This window comes from Chelonia mydas, chromosome 11 (genome assembly GCF_015237465.2).
Source record: "Chelonia mydas isolate rCheMyd1 chromosome 11, rCheMyd1.pri.v2, whole genome shotgun sequence".
In the NCBI taxonomy this organism is placed as follows: Eukaryota; Metazoa; Chordata; order Testudines; family Cheloniidae; genus Chelonia; species Chelonia mydas.
In genome coordinates, this window is record NC_051251.2 from 51,826,119 (window position 1) to 51,848,734 (window position 22,616).

A 22,616-nucleotide genomic window follows, 5' to 3' on the forward strand; every position below is an offset into this window, starting at 1 on the left:
TACTGAACTTTGTCACCTCAGTTAGCTGTTTTCCTTCATCATCCTCCTTTCAAATGTTTTCAGTCTTTGCTTCATGCTTTAATTAAGTAATTTTGGTTCCTTAGAGAACAAGGAGGGAAAAGTGACTGAGCCAGGCACATCTGACTTGTGTTTCCAGCTCTTACTGCTCGCGGTGTAGGCCTAAGTAGGTCACTTGCCTTCTCTCAGCTTCAGTTTCTCAATTAGCAAAGTGGGGATGATAATACTTTTTTCCCAAGAATATTATGAGGATTCATTAATGTCTGTGGAGAACTTGAGAGATAAAGGGCTATGTAAGTTACAGGGGTTATTTGAATTCAAGAAGTGCTGATACTCTATTCCTGAGAGAAACAAGGGCAAGAGCTCAACACCCATGAGTTCCTGCACTACAGCATCGCATACTCTGCAGCAACTGGGCCTAAACTCCGCAGTAGGATCCCTGCTCTCTATGGCGCTCATGTGTGACAGGCTGGAATTTCTGCAGCAGCTCCAGATAAACTCCAAAATGGAGGATTCATTGAATAAAACATGAAAACAAATAGTACAGTAATATTCTGTGTACTATTTGAGAGCTTATATTCCATTTATTTGACACTGGCCCAGGCATTTTGACATGCTGCCAATCTTACTTTGACAAAGGACAGCTGCAGTGCAGAAGTTAGAGGGGCTGCTGGAGTTTTTTTGGAACGTGGGGGGACATTTGGTGCTTTTGGTGCCTGAACGGTATGAATGGCGGTGAGGGGTTGTAAGAAAAGCACATTCAAGAAACAGCTCTGTTACAGTGATCACCAGTAAACAGTTAATGTTAATATTCATATCATTGTCATTAGTTTCTGAGCTAAAACTTCACTGAGCTGAACAGGGCTGTTCATTCTTCTTAGAAATGTACTTCAGACTCAGGCAGACATTGCTTTCGTTTCATTTGGTAGGTTTTCTTTGTTATCGTAAGGGGAAGAAATATAATTATTCTTTAATGAAAGCTTAGAGACACGGCCAACTTAAGAATCAGACTTCTGCCAGACTCTTTTTTTTTACATACTATTGTTACAAATAATTCCTGAGAATAACTAAAAGTGATTGGAGAAAAACATCTCTCTTCTCACTTTGTTTACTTTGTGCATTTGGCAGCATGTTGCATATAACCAGTTAGTTTTCCCTCTGCTTGGTATGAGTTTTTCCATGGTAACAAGTGAGACAGATTATTTTTGAAAACTACAAAAACCTGACTACAGAAAGTGTCATAGGAGGCCAAGTGCAGGTGCAGTTCCCATTCCCGAAACTCTCTTGAACTCAGTTTTGATAACAGATTCCAAGTTGAGGGCGCTTTAAATTCTGAAGTACAATTCAGGGGCGAGGGTGAGTTCTGTGGCTGCATAATAGCTGGAGCCCTCCTGCTAACATTTTACGGTTATAATTTCGGTTTTCAGATAAGCATGTTGAAATTCTGATGATTCTTATGTCCCTAACACTTCTGGCTGCCAGCCCTCATTTTATATGGCCTCTCCTTTCTAGCCCACCATCATTCTTCTTCTTTGCCAGCGGTGTCTCTGTTGAACTGTTCCAGACACAGTCTCTCCATCCACTCAGATTCCCAGGGGCAGAACATGCTATTTCCATGGCACTCCTAGTCCTATTTCAGGGCATGTCTACACTAAATACTATATTATACTAATACTAAATTACTATATATACACTCCTACTCTGCCCCCTTTATAGCCACTGCAGTCATTACTGTGGTGGTTCATGTCCACACAACCCTCCTTCAGTTTGTGGTGCACATCCTCACCAGGAGTGCTTCCACTGACCTAAGAGGGGCAGTGTGGGGAGCTGAGAGCCTGGTCTCTCAGCTCCACTTGCTGCTCCCCTCCAGGAGCCCAGCTGCCCCACAGGCTCCTGCTCCCTGCCAGCTCCCTCCCCCGCTCTCCATTCCCTGCTCACTGCTGGGAGCACAGCTGCCCCCACAGCCCCGCTACCTGCTCCTCGCTGGAAGCCTGGTGGCCCCCCCCGGGCTCCTGCTCTCGGCTCCACACTCCACGCCAGGAATAGGGCAGCTGCACGGGTTCCCAGCATGGAGCTAGGAACCTCAGAACAGCCAGGCTCCCAGCCAGGAGCCCTGGGGCAGCTCAGCTCCGAGCAGGGAGCCCAGAGAATGACAGCCAACAGCCAATGCAAGTTACACAGTGTCTACATGGACACTGCATCACCCTAACTACACCGACATAAGCCGTCCTATGCCTCTCATGGAGGTGGAGTTGTTATATTGGTGTAGTAGGGCACTTACATCGGCAGGAGCAAGGCTGTAGTGTGTACACTGACAGAGGTCGACATAAGCTGCCTTATGTCGACCTAACTGTTGCGTAGATCAGTGCTCAGCCTATGGAAAAAGATACATGGACTGACACTCCAATGGGTTTATGTTTGGTAATGCAGAACCTTATGATTATAGGGCCAGATCCTGCCAGCATTTGGGGTGAGATCCTCACTCCCACCCTGCCCCCTTTACACCATGTACAAGACTGAGAAGCAGTGTAGAAGGGTCCTAAGAGCTCCATACCCAACCAGGGGATGATTCCAACCAAAGCAGGCACTGTGGGGACAGCCATCTGGCTGCCTTCTGAGGACCCCTTTGCAAGCCCCAATGTAGGAGGCATACCAGGAGCAGCAATGGGAGGAAACTATCAGGGACAGGGCTGCAGGCATCACTGCAGAGATTTTGGCTGCCATAATTTAGAGAGGCTCCCAGGTCTGTCTAAATTAGCTGAGAGGACCCTTCATCCCCAGAGCAGCCCAGGAACAGAAGGGCACAGAGGTCCCTTCAAGCCACCTTAGCCCTTTAAGCTGCAAGATCTGTGCCCAGGACTATTCACATGAACAAAGTTACATGTTTGATTGAGTGTTGGCAGGATTAGGCCTATAAATTATGCTTCTTTAAGGAGTATTTGACTCTTCTATGTAACAGTGCCTATAAAATACATTCAATTTTAAGGGATGAGAGTCTTTCTTACTTTTTAGGGGACTGGAGTTTGGACACGGCTAACCATGATGAGAAATCTGGACTCCTACAGAATGAGCGTAGCTCCTCCAAGGCTTTCACAGTCTCTGTTTCCTGCTGCTCCCTGTATTCCTCTTCAGTAAGGAGCCGAAACACTCGTTTTTTTGATTTTAAAAAATTCTTGATTTTTCTAAAACAAAAAGAAACACAATTCATATTTCCAAATCTATCGCACATGGAATTCACATACATTACAAATACATTGACCTTTTCTTTCTTTATGGCATCTACTATTAAGGGAACAGCATAACAGCATCTTGCCTTGGCATGAGGGAGAGGCAAGTAGCTACTTTAAAAGTCCAACCTAATAAGCCTGATTTTCATTCCCAAGGCCCATGTGCATTTGCCTGCTTCGTTCGGGTCCAAAGTCACTGAAGTCAGTGCAAAGTCCCACTGACTTTCAAAAGGTCCTTTATATGCACAGAGAAGCCTAAGGGAAACTAATAAATGGACGCTTATCTAGCCATTTGCAGGTGCAACAGGGATTTGCACATGCAAAATAGGCACACCGGGACGATGGGGCTGAAATTCAGGCCCCGTGTGCCCTTGGAACTTTGTAGCTAAACTGTGCTCTTAAAATCTGTTGCAAATTGTTCATATTGTTTACTTGGACCTTAACCTTACACAGTTGAGTCGTTTGAGACAAAAATATTTATAATCTGATGTAGCTATATGTTCCCTTCTATTGACTGCTTTCAATTTTTGTTGGTGTGGTAACTTTGGAGTTAAGACAAGTGAGGGCTGGATGCCCATAAACAGAGTTAAACTCTATATAAATGTACCTGCATTAGCCAGCTGTGTTTGACTTACTCCCTCTCCCCTCGAGACAATGGAAAATGGAGTGAGGCTCTTGTTTGTCATTGTTTGTGTGGTAAGGGTCAAATCCTGATGCCACTGAAGTCGGTGACAAAGCTCCCAGTGGGCTCAATGGGACCAGGTTCTAGAGCTTACTAGGAGATCAGATTATCAGCAGTATGTACAGATGCCTACTAAACTGCATTATGCATCCTCTGTGATCATTTTTATCAAACCCTCAAGGTTTGAGTTTGTTCTGTAGAATTAAGTAACAAACAAATAACTTTAAAATGTACTGTTTGTAAAATCAAAAACTTCCTTTCTGAAAGAGATTTTTCATATTATATTGTATGTGCTACAACTCTCTTGGCTCTGCAGGAGCAGTCAAAACAAAAACTGAAGTCATGCCAGGGGTCAGTACAGAAACAAAGACACTTTGACATGTCAGAGTATATACTTATGGTAAGGTATATTCTGGTTACATTCAGCACTGGCTTAAACTGGTGCTTCTCCCATTGACTTCAGAGGGAGCTGAGCACTGCTTACATCAGATAAATGTTGTTCTTACATGATGCTGTTTAAAGTAGTTTGTTCTTTTCAGCTGGGGTGGAAAAATCAGTGTTTGTCAAATGACAAGTTGTACTAAAATCCCCAAAACCCAGCACTTATCTAGGGGAAGGCAAAGAAATATTAAAATGGTTTTTAAAAACTGAGTGGTGGTAAAGCATAGAAAATATAAGTAATTTTTAAAGTTGCTGCGGTTTGTTGTAAAGCCAGCTTCAGCCTTTGACTTCCTGTAGGCTCCTTAGTTCAGTGTAACAGGTTGGGACTGCCTTTAAAATCATTTGTGTGTTACTGTTGACATGATAAAACACATTTTAAATTCACAGGATGATAGCAAACAGAAGCTTTTTCCCATGTGGCTACACACCATATACAGGAAAGCCAAAATCAGGATTGAAAAGTGTTCCAAACTACTGTCTCCATCCTGCAAGCAGCTCCATATGGGTGGACCCCAGCTCCAGCACACAGCCACACTTCTATAGAGTGGGATCCATGCAGGTCCAGGTTTCTCCCCCTATTGAGGTCAGTGTAGTGTTGGGGCCTGGTAAGAGTAAATAAGGACATCTGGGGTGAAAACCTGGATCTATTGAAGTCACTAGCAAACTCCCATTGACTTTAATGGGGTAGGAGTTCACCCCTGAACTTTACCCTTGACAGTGATGACCAGCTAACCTAGTTTTATCGGAGTATCCTAATGTCAATATCTCACGTCATCTTTTGGTAAGTGTTTTGTCCTATAGGAATCTGCAGGTAACTCTTGTTAAAAATCAAATTCCTGTCACACCTATGAAACCATGATGTTGTCACTGCAGTCTAACCAATCAATCAAATGAAAAGCCATTAGTTCCCGGATGCTGCAGAAAAGCTGTTCAGTTTGTATTTATGAAGGTTATAGTCACAGTTCTCTCTACAGCAAGATCCATGCTTAAAACTCCTGCACTGAGAATTATTAAATTCTTATGCCTTGGGATTTCAAGCCTTGTCTCTGATGTAAGTATTCATTAGGTAAGAATATGTACTAGGATTAGTAACTGACAGATAATTGTCATTTTATGTGGGTTTTATTAGGAACCTCTTAATATTACCTTATGATACAGTGACTTACATCTTCAGAAAATGGATACCAACCTGCCCACGAAACAGACCATGCCAAGGGGATAGCACAGGCCCCTTGAACAGAGGATGATAGCTATTACTGCATATGCAACCTGTGGGATGGTGACACCAAAATAAATCAAGACAAAGGCTATTAATTGTAATGTCCACGTTAAGAGGGTTATGCTTCGCTCATTGGTAAGTGGTCCATGCTTGTAACAAACCACAAAGCTGATAAATCCAACAGTCAGAAGATAGCCTGTGAAAGCAGAAAAAAATGCCATATATATAATGACACAAAGGATTAACTTTAATGGTAGACTGAGAGCTTAAAACTGCCACACAGCAAATCCCACTTCTGCTCCTCATGCTGTCTGCTATGTATTTTGGGAATATGAAGGGCCTGATATTTAAAATACATATGCAAAAAAATGCATGCAGTGGCACACTGGACTTGCATATGTAATTACGATGACTGCATATGCAAACTGTGTAGTTGCATGTGCAGATGGCAAGTTAAAGGCATAACTGGCTATCTGTGTGCCGAAATATCCTGTATATTTATTTATTTAGATTTAAATCGTAACTTAAAATGCTTATCCAAGGTGGTAGGCATTCTAAAACGCCATTAGCAATACAATTACATGTCAGAATTTAATTGCCATTAAAATGATCAGTTTAATTCATCTGTATGTGCAATTGCAAGAATGGTGTCCAGCTGCATTGTTGAAAGGTCCTAATTATAACTCAATACTTGTGTAAACGTATGCATGGATTAGGCTCTGTACTAACAATAAGTCAGTATTTATTTTCAAATAAAATATTGTAAATGAAGCTGATAGGCTTGCAGATACAGTATGTGTATCACATTCATCTCACTCATGCTAAAAGCACATGGTCAAGCCATGCTTCCCCTCCTAACTGGTGAAGAGTGAATGCTGAAAGGTTTGGAGCTTCCAAAGGAGTCCATGCTTATTCAGCACTGTACTTTTTGGTTTCAGCCATCCTGGCAATTCTGCAAGAACAATTTTTCTCTCTGTACTTTTCTCTGTGTGCTTCGGGGTGCCACCAAAGCAAAGGTGAGTGAACATAAAACAAAACAAAACAAAAAAAAAAACCCCAGTATCTTATTCAACTGGGTCGAAAGCAGTTCGTGAATATTAACAGGCACAGAGCATAAGGGGCTGGCATAGCGGCCTAAGAGCAGTGCTCTGTGCTGCTAGAGCAAGTGGGGAGAACCAAGTTACAAGCTTGTATCCCAATCTCTCTCTCCCTAGGCCAGCAGGGGGCATGGGAATTCCTTATGATTCTTATATTAGTAAATGCTTTAACAGTAAGTGCACCCTAGCTGAACCTCCCAGTGCCAGAGATGCTTGCTCTGCTCAGGGAAGATAGCACTGTTTCTACCATTACCACTGTCGGATAGGGCTAACTCCAGGGAGGATGGCTTTAGGTGATAATAGAGGCTGCACAGTTGTTTTGACCAAGGAGGATGCCGAGGAAATGTGCTGAAGCAATAGGTTCCCCAGCCCCCTTGGCCACTCCCCCTTTCCAGGAAGCACAACCCCCACTCCAAGTTCCAGCCAGAGAAGAGATTATAGCTGTCTTCTCCCACCACCACCTCCCTCTTTGCTTCCATGGTAGGTGTGAAATGATGGAAACCAAAGATGGGCAAAACGTTCCCTCTTCTTCATGCCTCTACAAACCAACATCAAACTCCCTATTTAAGAATCTAATGAGAATAAATTCTCATTTGAATGGATTAGGAGCCTTCAGAATCCTCCCACACCTCACATTCATGGGAGAAAAATATTAATCAGACGCAATTCTTACAAACTGTTCGTTCTGACCTCTTAACAAAAACCTGTCTGCTGTACATTTCTGCTCATTCTCTTACCCAGTAAGTAGTTTCTATATTCAGACCACAGCCACTTCATTTCCCCTTTCAAACAGTAAATAAAGTAGAGAGAGGACATCCAGCAGCCACTCATTAAAATCCCGAAGGTGCTGTGCTGGGAGTAAAAAAAAACAGTTAGTGAACCAGCTCGGTTATGATTTATTATTTATATGATGGTAGCATCCACAGGTCCCAATCAGGACTGGGCCACAGTGGGCTAGGGATTTCACAAACATAGGCACTATCTGTACTGAAGAACTTTTGAGCTGATTCACTCGTTAACCCTGCTGTATCATGCTCTGAAGTCTCAAGATAAGTGAGATGAAGTGGGGCCACTGCATGGGATTTTTGACCAAACTTCTTGAAGCTGTATCATGTCTTGGTATTACAATAATAATAATTAATACTTAACTCTGACATGTTTTATAGAGACCAAAGCATTTTGGGGGGGAAAAGGGGTGGCATAAGATTCAGCCCTGCCTGTGTGAGATAATTTTGCTACTGGATATGAAAAATAAAGTCAAGGTTACAACTGCCACAAAAATTGTTTCATTTTGTCTGATTTGTTGTCTCACAACATAAGCAAATTGAGTTGAGAGACTAAAATCACACCCCTGTAATTATGGTTTCAGAATAAATGCTCGTCATTGTACATCAGCAAACGTAACTGTTTATTTCAGACTTTGGAGGGCCGTCTATCTAGGGCCTGATTCTGATCTTAGGTACATTGGTTTTACACTGAAGTAAACCCCCATCAAAGTCAATGGAGTTACTCTGTCATAAAACCAATGAGAGATCAGAATCTGGCCCTAGACTTGCAATTTGCTATTTTGTTTTCCACATGGTACACCTACCTTTGGAATAAATCTTTTAAGTGTCAACAGGAGAAAGACTAGCGTAGCAAGAACACCCAGTGCCACTCCAGCAGAGTAATAGAACACAGTACTCCTGTTAGGGAACAGCAAGGTGGGGGACACTGTAAAAACCTTTTACTGAGTTGCAACTGGTTTGGAAGTACCAAAAAGTGTAATGCTGTACTTAATCAGAGACTGAACACAGATTTTCAGCTCTGGCTTCATCTGCTTTGCACTGTGGAGGCAGAACGAGGCAGCCAGAAAACTCCCATAAAGAGGCAGCTGAGAATTCCCTGACAGAGAGGAATCTCTGGGTGGCACAGATGGCTGTAGGTTGCCTGCTCGTCTCCAACCCCTGTGTTGGGGCGGAAAGAGGTTGGGTGGGGGGCAGTGCATGGGCATCTGAATGGTGCCCAGATGACCTTGTGGGATAGGGGAGCTGGCAGAACTTAGAGCTGCTCTGAAGTTACACAAGGGTCACATTAGGCCCCAGCCAGCTCCTATGCTGGGCTGAGTGTGAACTCAAGGGAGCTGAGGATCTAGTACTTTTTAAAAAACAAAAAGCATTAGATTACTAGAGTTGTGAGAATTAAAAATAATCTCATTGCCTTTTCCTTATTTCAGCTTTTATTTACTTTTCCATGTCTCAAAATCTCAACAGCGAAAACATCTCCTCAGTTCCACTTTTGTTTATCATGTTTCTAGTCAATTTCATTTCCTTGTTCACAATGCTGTAATTTTTGGATTGCAAGAATATTTTTATTTTACTTTTTAAAAAACGTTTTGATGGAAATAAAAAGAAAATTTAGAAACTCTCGTTTTTGTAAACTTATTTTTACAAAATCCAAAGTTTTGATAAAATTTGACCTAATACTGTTTAAAATTTGGTGATTTGCAAATTTTGAAGTGGAACAGAACTTTTGAGATGAGTCACAAATTAACTCACTGTACAATGCCAAACTCCAGCATGAAACAAAGTGACTGCAAATATCTTTCCTTCTACACTACACAAAATATGAGGACTAGCTTGTGCTCTTTAATGTGCAGCCATGAGTATGGGGTGAGGTGGAGGGAGGAGGCAGTGAGGCCCAGATGACCTCATTTTACACACAGTTCCTCCCTAAGATTCCCACACTCTGGGAATGGGAAATTTGCAACCTCCCTTTATGCAGCACCCCCCAGGCTTCATTGGAAGGGAGGTGATGGCTCTGCATACTCCTTGCCCACTTGCTCATGGGGAGAATCCCAGGTGCAGTCCTTGTACACCTACAAGTGCTAGAAGCCATGATCTTGGAAGCCCTACCACAGCCAGACAAGTGAAAAATCTTTACATCACATCTCTCCTCTGCATGGCTACATTATTATGATAGTTTACATATATTTTTTCTTATTTCATTTCTTAAAAAACAAACAGTTGCTTGGGATCATTGAGCTATACAAATAAACAGAGAGGACAATACATGAATAGGAACACACCAAGAATGCAATGACTCTGGAAAGAATACCAAGATAAAGGGGCTAATACTTACCTACTCAAGGCATTTGCAAAATGGAACAGAAAAACACCAGCTATAAACAAAAGGACGAGTTTCCTATCCACCACTGAAAATGCAAAAAACGAGATGTTAGGCTAATTCATCTGGGTGGTTTTAATTGTACCAACATTATCAGACAAGTCTCAGCTGTTCCATTAAGGTAACTTACAACTCAGAATGCACTATTCAGATAATGTTGGCAATATTATCCAGCCCATTCATTGGATGAATGGAAAGCATCACCCTACTTACTGTTTCGTTGTACACTCACAGTGTAGGGTACCTTCTTGTACGGTTGGACTCTGAAACACATATTCTCTCCATATTGGTTTATGTTTATGACCGTTTCTTTAGATGCCTCTGATTGCCAAATGATTTGAATAACACACTTGAAAAATGCAAAAACAGTTTCTGAATTATGACAATTGCTTTCAGCTGAGATAGGCACAAACTTGAACATTTCTGTGCTGTTAATTTTCACCTGTAAACAGAGCAAAACAAAACATACATAGTAGGAACTCGGATCAATAGGTATCTTTCAAAAACACACCCAGTATTTAACATAACATAGGGAGGAATAACAGAGCAGAAGCCTAGGGAACAATAATCCCACTGCAGTCCCTTAAATCAGGTACCTAGTCCTACTGTACTTAATGATTCACATACAGCCTCACTGAAGTCAGTGGGCCCCCATGTGGGTGCATGGATCCATTTGAAGAACCAGATCCTAAGGTTACAATTCCATCATGAGCACTGTGATGCTACAGATGTTTGACACACTACTAACATTGACTGCCCACAATTTCTTTGGCAGACACCCAGGCTCACTTTCCTCATAGGCTATGAACCCACTGTTCCTGAATCTTCTTGTGGATAAGGATGCTAACTGCACATTAGATGTTACGGGAGAACAAAAATGGAAGTTGTCAGAAAGCAGAAGAGAGCGCAACAAAAACCGGAATAAAAAATCCAGCCCTCTTCTCTTCAAGAAGGACTGAACTGTAACACTGATCTTCTCCACCTTCTGAACAGGAAAAGTCCTCCTGATGCTTCAATTGTGAGCTAATGAACCTGGGCATCTGAAATAATGGATGCCCAATGACAAGGAGAAGCATTATCTCATCTAATAAGATAGGCTTCTTTACTGAAATGCAAGAAGAGAGTGATCTGCTGGGGAAAATCTTAGCTGTCCACTTTTAAGCATTTACGTCAAGAAACTTTCCCAGTTGCTGGATGTGATCACTGCCAAAAGTCTGCCACCGCTCATAAAAATGACCATACACATTGTATCTGCCTGGAGAAAAATGTTCTGGGCAGAGATGAAGAGGAAACTCCAGTTCCTTACACCTGGGAGCCCCTTCCTACAGCAGAGGTGAGGTGAAACTGTTTCTTTCCCCACCCAGGGAGTCAACTCCTCAGAAGAAGAGCCAAGGAGAAGATCCTGAACTTGCTCCTTAGCACAGGGGTTAAAGAGGTGCTCTAAGCTTCTGGTGCTTTCAATGGTAGTTGAGACTTAGTACTTTGCAGCCCAGGGCCCAAGGTGAATATCTTACAAGGTGCACCCTTGCCACTCCTGTCAGCATTGGAAATATACATCTGATATTATGTAGCCTTGTTCTTGTTTTTGCTGTCAAAAAGTCACCATATAATACACACAACACAGTTGAGTTGACATTTCTTTGTCCTCTCAGCAAAGAAATAAGGCCCCGCATCTGTGCAACAAATAAGAGACACCATCTCCCAAGTCAGCCACACTAGAAGTGAAAGCAGCATGACACTAAAAGATGCTTCGTTCTAGGCTCCGCCTACGCAACCCTCGGACTGATTTCATACTGAGATGCACCTGTGATCTCATATCTTGATCAGATTGGTTGCTGGGAAAACATGTAACATATTAAAAATCTGAAGCAAGCTCCAAACACAGAGTCTTACCTGAAGAGCTGACCAAATATATTTTAAGTGCTTTGTTCCATTTTGCATATAACAGTAACAATCTGCATCTGGTTTTTGGATGATGTCCATTTCCTTCAAATGGCTACAGTTTTTATCTAAAGAAAGAAGAACACTAAATGAAGTGGATTTCAAAGTGTGGGCACATGTGCACTTCCTCCGTTCATGCTTTTGTTGAATTGTAGGTTTGATATTCCGGGGGCCAGAAGCAATTTGCAGAAAGTCTGACACAAAACCCTGCTACAGGTTAATATTTTCAGAAGCTCAGAAGTGACTTAGGAGCCCAAGCTGAAAATTCAGACATGACCTAGGCACTTAGAAGCTTAAGTCCCAATGATTTTCAACGGGATTTAGGGGCCTACATCACTTTGGCACTTTGCAACATTCTGTCTCTAGCCCGTTTTGGCTTTTTACTACATTTAGAAAAAAATTACTTTTGTGCTAGTATTTTGATAGCATTTGGATAAGGCCCATGGGCCAAATTCACTCTTGGCATAAGTGGGTGTAACTCTAGTGCTTAAACCAATGGTGAATTTGACTGTAGACGTCTAATGAGGAAAACAGGCTTTTCATGTTAAAACAGTCATTTACCACATGATATTGCTGCCAACTGAAGAAGTTTTAACATCAGAACCAATTTGAAGTGGAGAAATAGTGTAATTTTGTTATTTTTAAGTAGTATATTAAAATATGTAATCAAATTATTTCTCCTACTTGTTCTGAATGTTAACATAATTTTCAGTGATAACACCTTCTGGTGGTGAGGGTAATTAGCTGTCTCTAGCACTCCTAATGGCATTGGCAACTTGTCTAATCAATCATTTCCATTGTCTTGCTTCATGGAAATTTTAGATACTCCCTACTGCTTTCAGGATTAGATACAAATCCCACAGTATAAATATCCCTAACTGATTTGTGGGGTGAATTTTCAAGAGCATACATGCAAACTTGCACACACACAAAAACTGTCCTACAGTGTATCACCTCAAGATTCCAGTAACATAATTAAAGAGCAGAATAAAGAAACATTATACAGCTGTTAACTCAGGAAAGAATTTGGTCCACTAAAGAGAAAACTAGGTGTGAATGTAACAACTATCTGAATAATACAGGACAGAATGTTGTCAAACACTGAGGATAGCAAAAGGAGCTCCTGTGCAGACTCGATTTAGTCAACTCAAAGAAATGCTGTTTGTAGGTAAAAATCGATCTTTTTTCTATATGAGAAAGTTGCACCAGTTTAATTTAAATTCTGTTTTAAATTGATTTAGTTAAAATGATGCAAATCCCTGTCTGGACACACTTATCTCAGTTTAATAAGCCACTCTAAAACTTAACTAAGACTGTCCACCCAAGGGTTTGCACTGGTTTAACTAAATCGGTTTAAATTCACACTTTACGTTAAACTGGTGAAACTTTCTTCTGCAGGCAAACCCTTTGACTAGTTAACTCTCACCCACATTGAAGCCAACAGAAGCGGGAAACTTTCAGACCAGGACTGAATATAGTCTGTGGATTAACTGGCAATCCCAATCATTGAGTACAGCATCTTAACGCCTCACTCATCAAGCTACCAGCACCAACAGATTGAAATGTACTCCTTCAGAACAGAAGAACAGCCATACTGGGTCACACCAAAGGTCCGTCTAGCCCAGTATCCTGTCTTCCAACATTAGCCAATGCCAGATGCCCCAGAGGGAATGAACAGAACAGGTAATCATCAAGTGACCCAACAGAGGCTAGAAACATCATCCCTGCCCATCCTGGATAATAGCCATTGATGAACCTATCTTCCATGAATTTATCTAGTTCTTTTTGAACCCCATTATAGTCTTGGCCTGCACAACATTCTCTGGCAAGGAGTTCCACAGGTTGACTGTGCGTTGTGTGAAAAAATACTTCCTTTTGTTTGTTTTAAACCTGCTGCCTATTAATTTCATTTGGTGACCCCTAGTTCTTGTGTTACGAGAAGGAGTAAATAACACTTATTTTCTTTCTCCACACCAGTCATGATTTTATAGACCTGTATCATATCCACCCTTGGTCATCTCTTTTCCAAGCTGAAAAGTTCCAGTTTTATTAATCTCTCCTCATATGGAAGCTGTTCCATACCCCTAATCATTTTTGTTGCCTTTTTCTGAACCTTTTCTAATTCCAATATATCTTTTTTGAGATGGGACGACCACATCTGCATGCAGTATTCAAGATGTGGGTGTACCCTGGATTTATATAGAGGCAATATGATATTTTCTGTCTTATTATCTATCCCTTTCACCAGCACTCTGCTGTTCATAAGTGTCTGGAGTCTGATGCTGTCAAGGCTCTATACTGAACCTGTGATCCCTCTGAACCTCTGGAGGTGATTGCCAGCTGGAGCCCAGGAAGTAAAATTGCTGTGCCACATGCATGGATTCTATGGGAATGCAAGCAACCCCCTGGCCCTGCAGCATCGCTACCAGTTCTACGCTGTCAGCAACTCCTCGGGTTGCCCCTGGGAAAGCGTTGCTAATTGCACACAGAGTGCCCCGGGGAGTCACTCAAGTTTTGTTATGAAACTAAGACCACGCCAGATTCCGTCCCATTCTTCTGTAAGCCATTGTGGTCTCAAAAGGGATGTACACCATCAGATGCAACCAGCAACAGCTTCCCAGGTGGCGGATAGTCCCGGTTTCCTCCACTGTTTGGGTAGCAACCATGCCCCTACATGTCGTCATCGTCATCAGAACCCAGACACCTCCGTTACCCAGAGATGAACTGCAGCTGTCTCCGATCACGCCAGCAGGCAAGACTATCACACAGTTCCTCATAAACTGGGAACCTCTGAAATGGACTTTAGCTGGACATTACTTGATTCAGCAAGGTCCCCCAGACTGGGTAGTTCCATTAAAGGGCACACATTGTGACAAGCTCATGCCAACAATTTGGTTTAAATTCTATGGGCACATTGCCACTTTGGAGGGATTCCATGAGCCCAGATTGTACAGAATAGAATTGGACCAACAACAAAAAACAGTTTTAAATTTTGACCCTCTGATCACAAACCTCACTCCCCTCCGACGTTTAAGAGACCAAATTTCAGGACCCCATGTGTTAAAATTGAATCAACAAGAACATTTGGTTTTTCAACCTCAGACTTCTCTGAAGGAGGTTCAAATCCACTTAAAAGGCATGACTGTCTCTCACATAGCACCTGTCTGTGCTCCCTTGATTGGAATTAGCCATAAGGGTTAGGATGAGTGTGGCAAGGGGCTGACCATGTAAATAGAGTAAAAAGGGAATTAAGTGATTGGATTGCACCTGTAGGAACAGGAATCTCTTTAGCTGATGCTGCAAACATAAAAGTTCTGGCTAATAAACTATCATATGCCACCGAAAATATAGAAAAGATGGGAACCCCATTAACAGCGTCTTTGAAACGGTTAAGTGAGTAACAGCAGTTAATAAGTAAGGTATTTTCTGGGTGGAAAAGACTCATGAAAAAAATGAAGAGTTAATAATATCTGGTGTACAGTCCCTCCAGAATAATGTCTCATTGACCTCAGGTGTAAGCAAGCTCAGGCTCTCACCCAGAACATAATCATGGGAATTATTCGGCAAGTCATAGCAGGACAAATTCCCATGGAGGCAATCAACTTTATTTGACCCCATGTAACGGAATTAGACCTCCGGCCTTGGTAGAGATGTTTAACAGTTCGTACAATCACCACCAGCAAAGCTTGCAGTTATTCTTAGAGTAATCCACCCAGTAGTCCCACTGGGATTACAGATTAATGATAACTCAGTAATGTACTCCAGAGATCCTAACACTTGGGCCTGGCAGAAAGATAAAGTGAGGAACACAGTAAATGTAAAGGGTGTAGGAGAAAAGAAGGTTTGGGTTATATCTGTGAAGACCAAGCGCTGGAGGAACATGATGAATGCTTCTTCCCAAAACCGGGGAATAGGTCTCACTGTTCCTTCGATGTTATCCAGGAAGAGGGGTCTGTTGTTATCTGTGTTGGTAAATCATGTGTGTGCGTAAGAACGAAATGTAATATTGTACTGATTAATGGACATTGGATTCAACCCCTGGTGCCTTACGTTAATCGCTGTTTCTGTAATGTAACCACTACTGTTAGTTGAGATATTAAGTTTACTGTGCCTATATGGACTGTACAACATTTGAAAGCCTATCCTGAGCTCTACAAGGAGATTTCCCCCATTTCACTGGGAATGGGTCTCACTGCCATTAAGAGACTATTAACTCATCCCTCCTTACAAACTGAGCTGTAGAAGCTCCAAACTTTGGGGGAGAATGGCAAACTCGAGATTCAACACCTCAACCAGGAGATCACTAGACTTGTAGCTACAGTTAAAAACACAGGGTCATCACTCCTGGTGGGAGACTTTGCTTGGTGGAGCCCCAGTGCAACAGGTCTTTTAAATATCACGCTTCACCCCATTGTGGTGATAATCAGTTTCCAAATTATACTAGCAATTGGTCTGATTCTTCTGGTTTGCTGGATCCACCAACTGATGCGGCAGCTGCAATGGATTGAAGATCAGACCCGGTACCATGGAGAAAGAATGTGATGGGGATACTCGCTTGTCGCAAGCATCCCATCAACGGGGGGACTTGTTATCTAGCAGCTTTGTGTTCTTGGGGAACCAGGGCACAGTACATGAAAGACTCCCCCTCCTCCCCAGCCTCTGCTTGAACCAAATCTGCATCAGAAGAAAGACTTACAAAAAGCAATGAAAAGGCAATGGGAGACATACCTAAACCCTTGGGATAAGGAAGACAGAATTAAGGAAACTCCCCTAGCCTCATTTGCATCGAGGATGGGACAAGGAGGAATCTCCATTAGCATACAGAATGAAGAACAGAGATTCCAAGGCAAGAACCGCACAGAACTCTGGGACCAGAAAAACAGGGGAGCACTGCATGATGGGGGATCTCTACTCCAGATGTTAATGAACCCACACATGCACACACCTAGCTCAGTAGGTATCAGACCAATTCTAGAAATAAATCCTTTATTTGTATGCAAAATAGTGAAGCTCCCTAGCTGCATTGTGAGCTCCATCCAAGGAACACTGCCCAAAGCCAGGAATAATCAGCTCCCATGTCTAGCCTGAATAAAACAACTTTGGTATTCTCCCTTGTATATACATAAACAAATCTAGTGTCCTCCCTTGAACTATTGTTTTTTCTCTTCAAAAACCCCTATCCATGCTCAAGTAAGTGTTCTGATGCCTGGAGCCAAAATCTGCATCAGTTCCATTGGGACTTCATCTTCTCCTGACTGATCATGCTGGGGGCTCTGCTTGTCTCCAGCACTCCGGACCCTCAGCTACCACCACCACCTGGGACCCCTGATCAATTCAAGCTTCATGGAATGGTGAGAACCCAGCTCTCTCTCTCTCTCTCTCTCTCTAGCCTTCTGACCCTGACTTGTGTGATCAGTTATAGTTTTCTAAACCTGACTTTTATAATCAAGTTTAAGTTCGATTTAATATTATAACTGTTTTGTTTGTTTGGCTCCCCTATGGTTATTACCTGGCAATAAATAACTTTCATGATTAAGCTGGTTGCTTCTCTCTCTCTCTTCCCTTCCACCCCCACCCCTACCCCCCTGTGGGTGTTTTTTGGTTTCCTCATTCGCTCTGCAGCAACGCTCCTCGTACCTAAGCTAAAAGATCCCTGCAGCGCCCAAAAATCCTGTGGGGTTTGCTCATCAAGTAGGTTACTACAAGAACAACTGTAACGTGAAAGTGGGGATAGAGACATTGCCAGGGTTCCCTCCCCACTCTGAACTCTAGGGTACAGATGTGGGGACCCGCATGAAAGACGCCCTAAGCTTATTTCTACCAGCTTAGGTTAAAACTTCCCCAAGGCACAAATTCTTTGCCCTTGGAGGGTATGCTGCCATCACCAAGTGATTTAACAAAGAATCAGGGAAAGGACCCCTTGGAGTTCCTATTCCCCAAAATAGCCCCCCCAAGCCCTTACACCCCCTTTCCTGGGGAGCCTTGAGAATAATATCCTAACCAGTTGGTTACAAAGTTGGTCACAAACCCAAACCCCTGGGTCTTAGGACAACAGAAAAATCAGTCAGGTTCTTAAAAGAAGGATTTTATTTTAAAAAAAGGTAAAAATCACCGCTGTAAAATCAAGATGGAAAATAACTTTACAGGGTAACAAAAGATTCAAAAACACAGCAGAACTTCCTCTAGGTTTAGTTTCAAAGTTACAAAAAACAGGAATAAACTTCCCTCCAGCAAAGGAAAAATTCACAAGCAAAACAAAAGATAATCTAACACACCTTGCCTGGCTTTTACTTACAATTTTTGTAATATTAGAGACTTTTAGGATGGTTTATAAGAGGAGTTTTCTGACCTGATGCTTCTCTGCTTCCCAAGAGAACACACAAAAACAAAGCCTTCCCCAATATTAGAAAGTATCTTCTTTCCCCATTGGTCCTTTTGGTCAGATGCCAACCAGGTTATTTGAGCTTCTTAACCCCTTACAGGTAAGGAGGAATTCCAGGCTACCCTTAGCTGTGTGGTTATGACACGCCCCCTGTCATAACTATAAAGGGAAGGGTAAACACCTTTAAAATCCCTCCTGGCCAGAGGAAAAACCCTTTCACCTGTAGAGGGTTAAGAAGCTAGGATAACCTCGCTGGCACCTGACCAAAATGACCAATGAGACGACAAGATACTTTCAAAAGCTGGGGGGAGGGAGAAACAAAGGGTCTCAGTCTGTCTGTGTGATGCTTTTGCCGGGGACAGAACAGGAATGGAGTCTTAGAACTTAGTAAGTAATCTAGCTAGATATGCGTTAGATTATGATTTCTTTAAATGGCTGAGAAAATAAGCTGTGCTGAATAGAATGGATATTTCTGTCTTTGTGTCTTTTTGTAACTTAAGGTTTTCCCTAGAGGGATTCTCTATGTTTTGAATCTAATTACCCTGTAAGGTATTTGCCATCCTGATTTTACAGAGGTGATTCTTTTTACTTTTTCTTCTATTAAAATTCTTCTTGTAAGAAACTGAACGCTTTTTTTCATTGTTCTTAATATCCAAGGGCTTGGGTCTGTGGTCACCTATGCAAATTGGTGAGGATTTTTATCAAATCTTCCCCAGGAAGGGGGGTGCAAGGTTTTGGTGAGGATTTTGGGGGGAAAGACATTTCCAAACAACTCTTTCCCAATAATAAACCCGGTTAGACATTTGGTGGTGGCAGCGAAAATCCAAGGGCAAAAGATAAAATACTTTGTATCTTGGGGAAGTTTTAACCTTAGCTGGTAAAAGTAAGCTTAGGAGGTTTTCATGCATGTTCCCAAGCCTGTACCCTAGAGTTCAGAGTGGGGAAGGAACCTTGACACCCCCCAAATCACAGATGGTGCTGGACAGCCTGTACCACACTGGCTGTGATTTCTTCCTGGAGCTCTAGGAGAAAACAAAGTTAATAAGACACATGCACCTCTAGATATACTACTGGTTATATAAAGATTAACAATATTTTCCACATTTCAAGGACTATTTTAACCAGTTGGTTCTGGGAAACTTTCACGGGAGAGTGCATCAGTCACTTTGTTAGAAGCTCCTGAAATGTGTTGTATTTCAAAATCAAAATCTTGGAGAACTAAACTCCACCGAAGAAGATTTTTGTTATTGTTCTTGATGGTATGAAGCTACTTCTGAGCAGCATGGTCTGTTTGCAGGTGGAAACGCCATCCCCAAACGTATGGGCGTAGCTTTTCCAGAGCGTGCACAATGGCATAACATTCTTTTTCACTGACTGACCAGTTGCTTTCCCTCTCAGACAGCTTCTTGCTGAGAAACACTACAGGATGGAATTCTTGATCCGGTCCTTCCTGCATTAAAACTGCTCCCACACCACGCTCAGACGCATCTATGGTTACTAGGAACGGTTTGTCAAAGTCTGGGGCCCTTAGCACAGGGTCAGACAGCGTGTCGCTTCAGTCCACTGAACTGCATTTGGCTGTTTCTTTTTGATTAGGTTTGTCAGTGGGGCGGCAATTTGTCTGTAGTGCGGTACAAATCGCCCGTAATATCTGGCTAATCCTAAGAAGGATTGGACCTGCTTCTTTGACTGTGGGACAGGCCACTTTTGGATAGCATTCACTTTGGCCTGTAGGGGGTTGATAGTTCCTTGACCCACCTGGTGTCCAAGGTAAGTCACTCTGCTTAGGCCCATTTGACACTTTTTAACCTTAACAGTTAGCCCTGCCGCCATTATGCGCTCGAAGACTTTTTGCAGATGCTCCAGGTATTCTGCCCAAGAATCAGAAAAGATGGCCACATCATCAAGGTAGGCGACTGCAGATTCTGCCAATCCTGCTCGGAGACTATCTACAAGTTTTTGGAAAGTAGCGGGTGCATTTCACAGCCCGAAAAGGAGAACATTAAATTCATACAGCACTACATGTGTGATGAAAGCCGACCTTTTCTCGGTGGATTCATCCAGTGGTACTTGCCAGTACCCCTTGGTTAAGTCTAAGGTAGAGATGAACTGGGCACGTCCCAGTTTCTCCAATAGCTCATCTGTGTGTTGCATTAGATAGTTGTCTGGGCGAGTTACAGCATTTAGCTTATGTAGTCCACGCAAAAGCGTATCTCCCCATCTGGTTTGGGAACTAGAACCACTGGAGATGCCCATGCACTGTTAGAGGGGCGGATTACACCCATCTGTAGCATGTCCTGGATCTCCCGTTCTATAGCAGTTTTGGCTTGAGGAGACACCCGGTACGGTTGGGCTCTAATTGGGTGAGCATTACCTGTGTCAATGGAGTGAGTGGCATGCCCGTTCGGTCCATCCTGGGGTGGCTGAGAACATCGGCATGAAGCTAGTGCACAGCTCCTTGATCTGCTGGTGCTGCATACGTCCGAGGGCCATTGAGAGGTTCACTGTCACTTTTTCCTTCGTAGTAGATACCTTCAGGCCACTCAGTGTCATCTGTTTCCTGGGCTGTAAACTGACAAACCTTTAATTCTCTGGAATAAAAGGGCTTTAGAGAATTAACATGGTACACCGTAGACTTTAGGTTTGAGGTGGGGGATGCTATGAGATAGTTAACAGCTCCCAGGCACTCCTGGACCGTAAATGGCCCTTCCCAAGGCACTTCCACTTTATGGGCCTGGAGCACCTTCAAGACCATGACCAAGACCCCTACTTTAAAGGAACGTTCTCTGGCATGTTTATAATACTAGGCCTTTTGCTCTTCCTGAGCATCTTTTAGGTTTTCTCTAGCAAGAGCTAAAGAGGTTCGGAGGGTGTTTTGTAGGTTGTTTACAAAGTCCACAATGTTAGTTTCTGGAGAAGGTGTAAATCCCTCCCATTGCTGTTTCACCAACTGTAATGGCCCCCTTAACCTCATGGCCATACAAAAGTTCAAATGGTGAAAACCCTAAACTGGGATGTGGTACAGCCCTGTAGGCAAAGAGCAACTGCTGCAACACTAGGTCCCAATTGTTTACGAATTTACCTATCGTGGCCCTCAAAGTTCCATTAAACTTCTCCACCAGGCCATTTGTTTGATGATGGTAAGGGGTGGCAACCAAGTGGTTCACCCCATGAGCTTCCCAAAGGCTTTTCATGGTTCCTGCCAGAAAATTAGTTCCCGAATCTGTAAGGATGTCAGAGGGCCAACCTATCCTGGCAAAAATGTCTGTTAATGCCTGGCACTCACTTTTAGCCCTGGTGTTGCTTAGAGCTACTGCTTCTGGCCATCGGGTGGCAAAATCCATGAAAGTCAGTATGTACTGCTTTCCTCTGGGTGTCTTTTTCGGAAAAGGACCTAGAACATCCACAGCTACTTGCTGAAATGGGACCTCAATTATGGGGAGTGGCTGGAGAGGGGCTTTGACCCGGTCTTGGGGTTTTCCCACTCTTTGGCACACCTCACAAGACTGGACATAAGTAGAAACACCCTTGCCCATTCCCTCCCAGTGGAAGGACCTCCCCAAACAGTCTTTGGTCTGGTTCACCCCAGCATGGCCCCAGGGAAGATGGTGGGCTAAGCTCAAGAGCTTTCCCCGGTACTTAGTTGAACTACAACTGTCTCTGAGGATGCCAGTCTTACTGGTGCCCACCAGAAAGAGTTTCCTTGTATAAAAGTCCTCTTTCTACAACAAACTGGGATCGATTAGAAGAGCTGAGAGGCGGTGGGTTGCTTTGTGCTGCTGTCCAAGCTCCCTGGAGGCTTTCATCTGCTTCCTGTTCGGCCTGGAACTGTTCCCTTGATGCTGGAGACATCAGTTCCTCACTGGATTGTGGACCTGGGCTTGGTCCCTCTGGAAACGATGAAGGTGATGGGGCTGTTTCCGTTGACTGTGAACCGCTCTCCACTGGTGAACTATATGGTATTTCAGGCTCTGGCTGAGCCTCTTGTGTAGGGTTATCTGCTGCTGCCAGTGCAGGCTCAGTGGTGCCCTCTGGTATTGGAGCTGTAGACGGGGTTGCAAACGCTGAACTCAGTGCTGGCAATGGTTCTGGTACTGGTTGCTCCACCACTTCTGGTTTTGGGACTGGCTCTGGCTGGGTCTCTGCGACTGGATCCACTACTGCTGTCGCAGACGTTGGCATGGTGTCCGGTTCCACCACCTCAGTCTGGGTCTCTGGTAACATAGACTAGGCCCTTGTTGAAAGCTCAGGAACAGAACTAGGTGTGACAGCTCGCTTAGCCTGGCTGCAGGTGACCATTCCCACCCTCTTGGCTAGCTTCACGTGGTTGGCCAAGTCTTCCCCCAGCAGCATGGGAATACAGGCTACCCTTAGCTGTATGGTTATGACAGACGTGCTGAACCTGGGACATATGAGGGTGGCAGCTTGGAAGTGCTGATTAACC

General features: G+C 43.2%; 1 protein-coding gene across 1 annotated transcript in view; it reads right to left on the reverse strand.

Moving 5' to 3' along the window:
- The window catches only part of NEMP2 (nuclear envelope integral membrane protein 2), a 32,468-nt gene that overhangs the window by 4,056 nt on the left and 5,796 nt on the right, over positions 1 to 22,616 (reverse strand). The window contains exons 2-8 of the mRNA XM_043524784.1: positions 11,743 to 11,858; positions 10,063 to 10,291; positions 9,805 to 9,877; positions 8,276 to 8,369; positions 7,422 to 7,536; positions 5,558 to 5,783; positions 3,024 to 3,200 (exon numbers count right to left, since the gene is read on the reverse strand). Of these exons, the coding sequence (XP_043380719.1) occupies positions 3,024 to 3,200; positions 5,558 to 5,783; positions 7,422 to 7,536; positions 8,276 to 8,369; positions 9,805 to 9,877; positions 10,063 to 10,291; positions 11,743 to 11,832 (1,004 nt within the window). The 5' untranslated portion in view covers positions 11,833 to 11,858. The remainder of the gene's footprint in view (positions 1 to 3,023; positions 3,201 to 5,557; positions 5,784 to 7,421; positions 7,537 to 8,275; positions 8,370 to 9,804; positions 9,878 to 10,062; positions 10,292 to 11,742; positions 11,859 to 22,616) is intronic.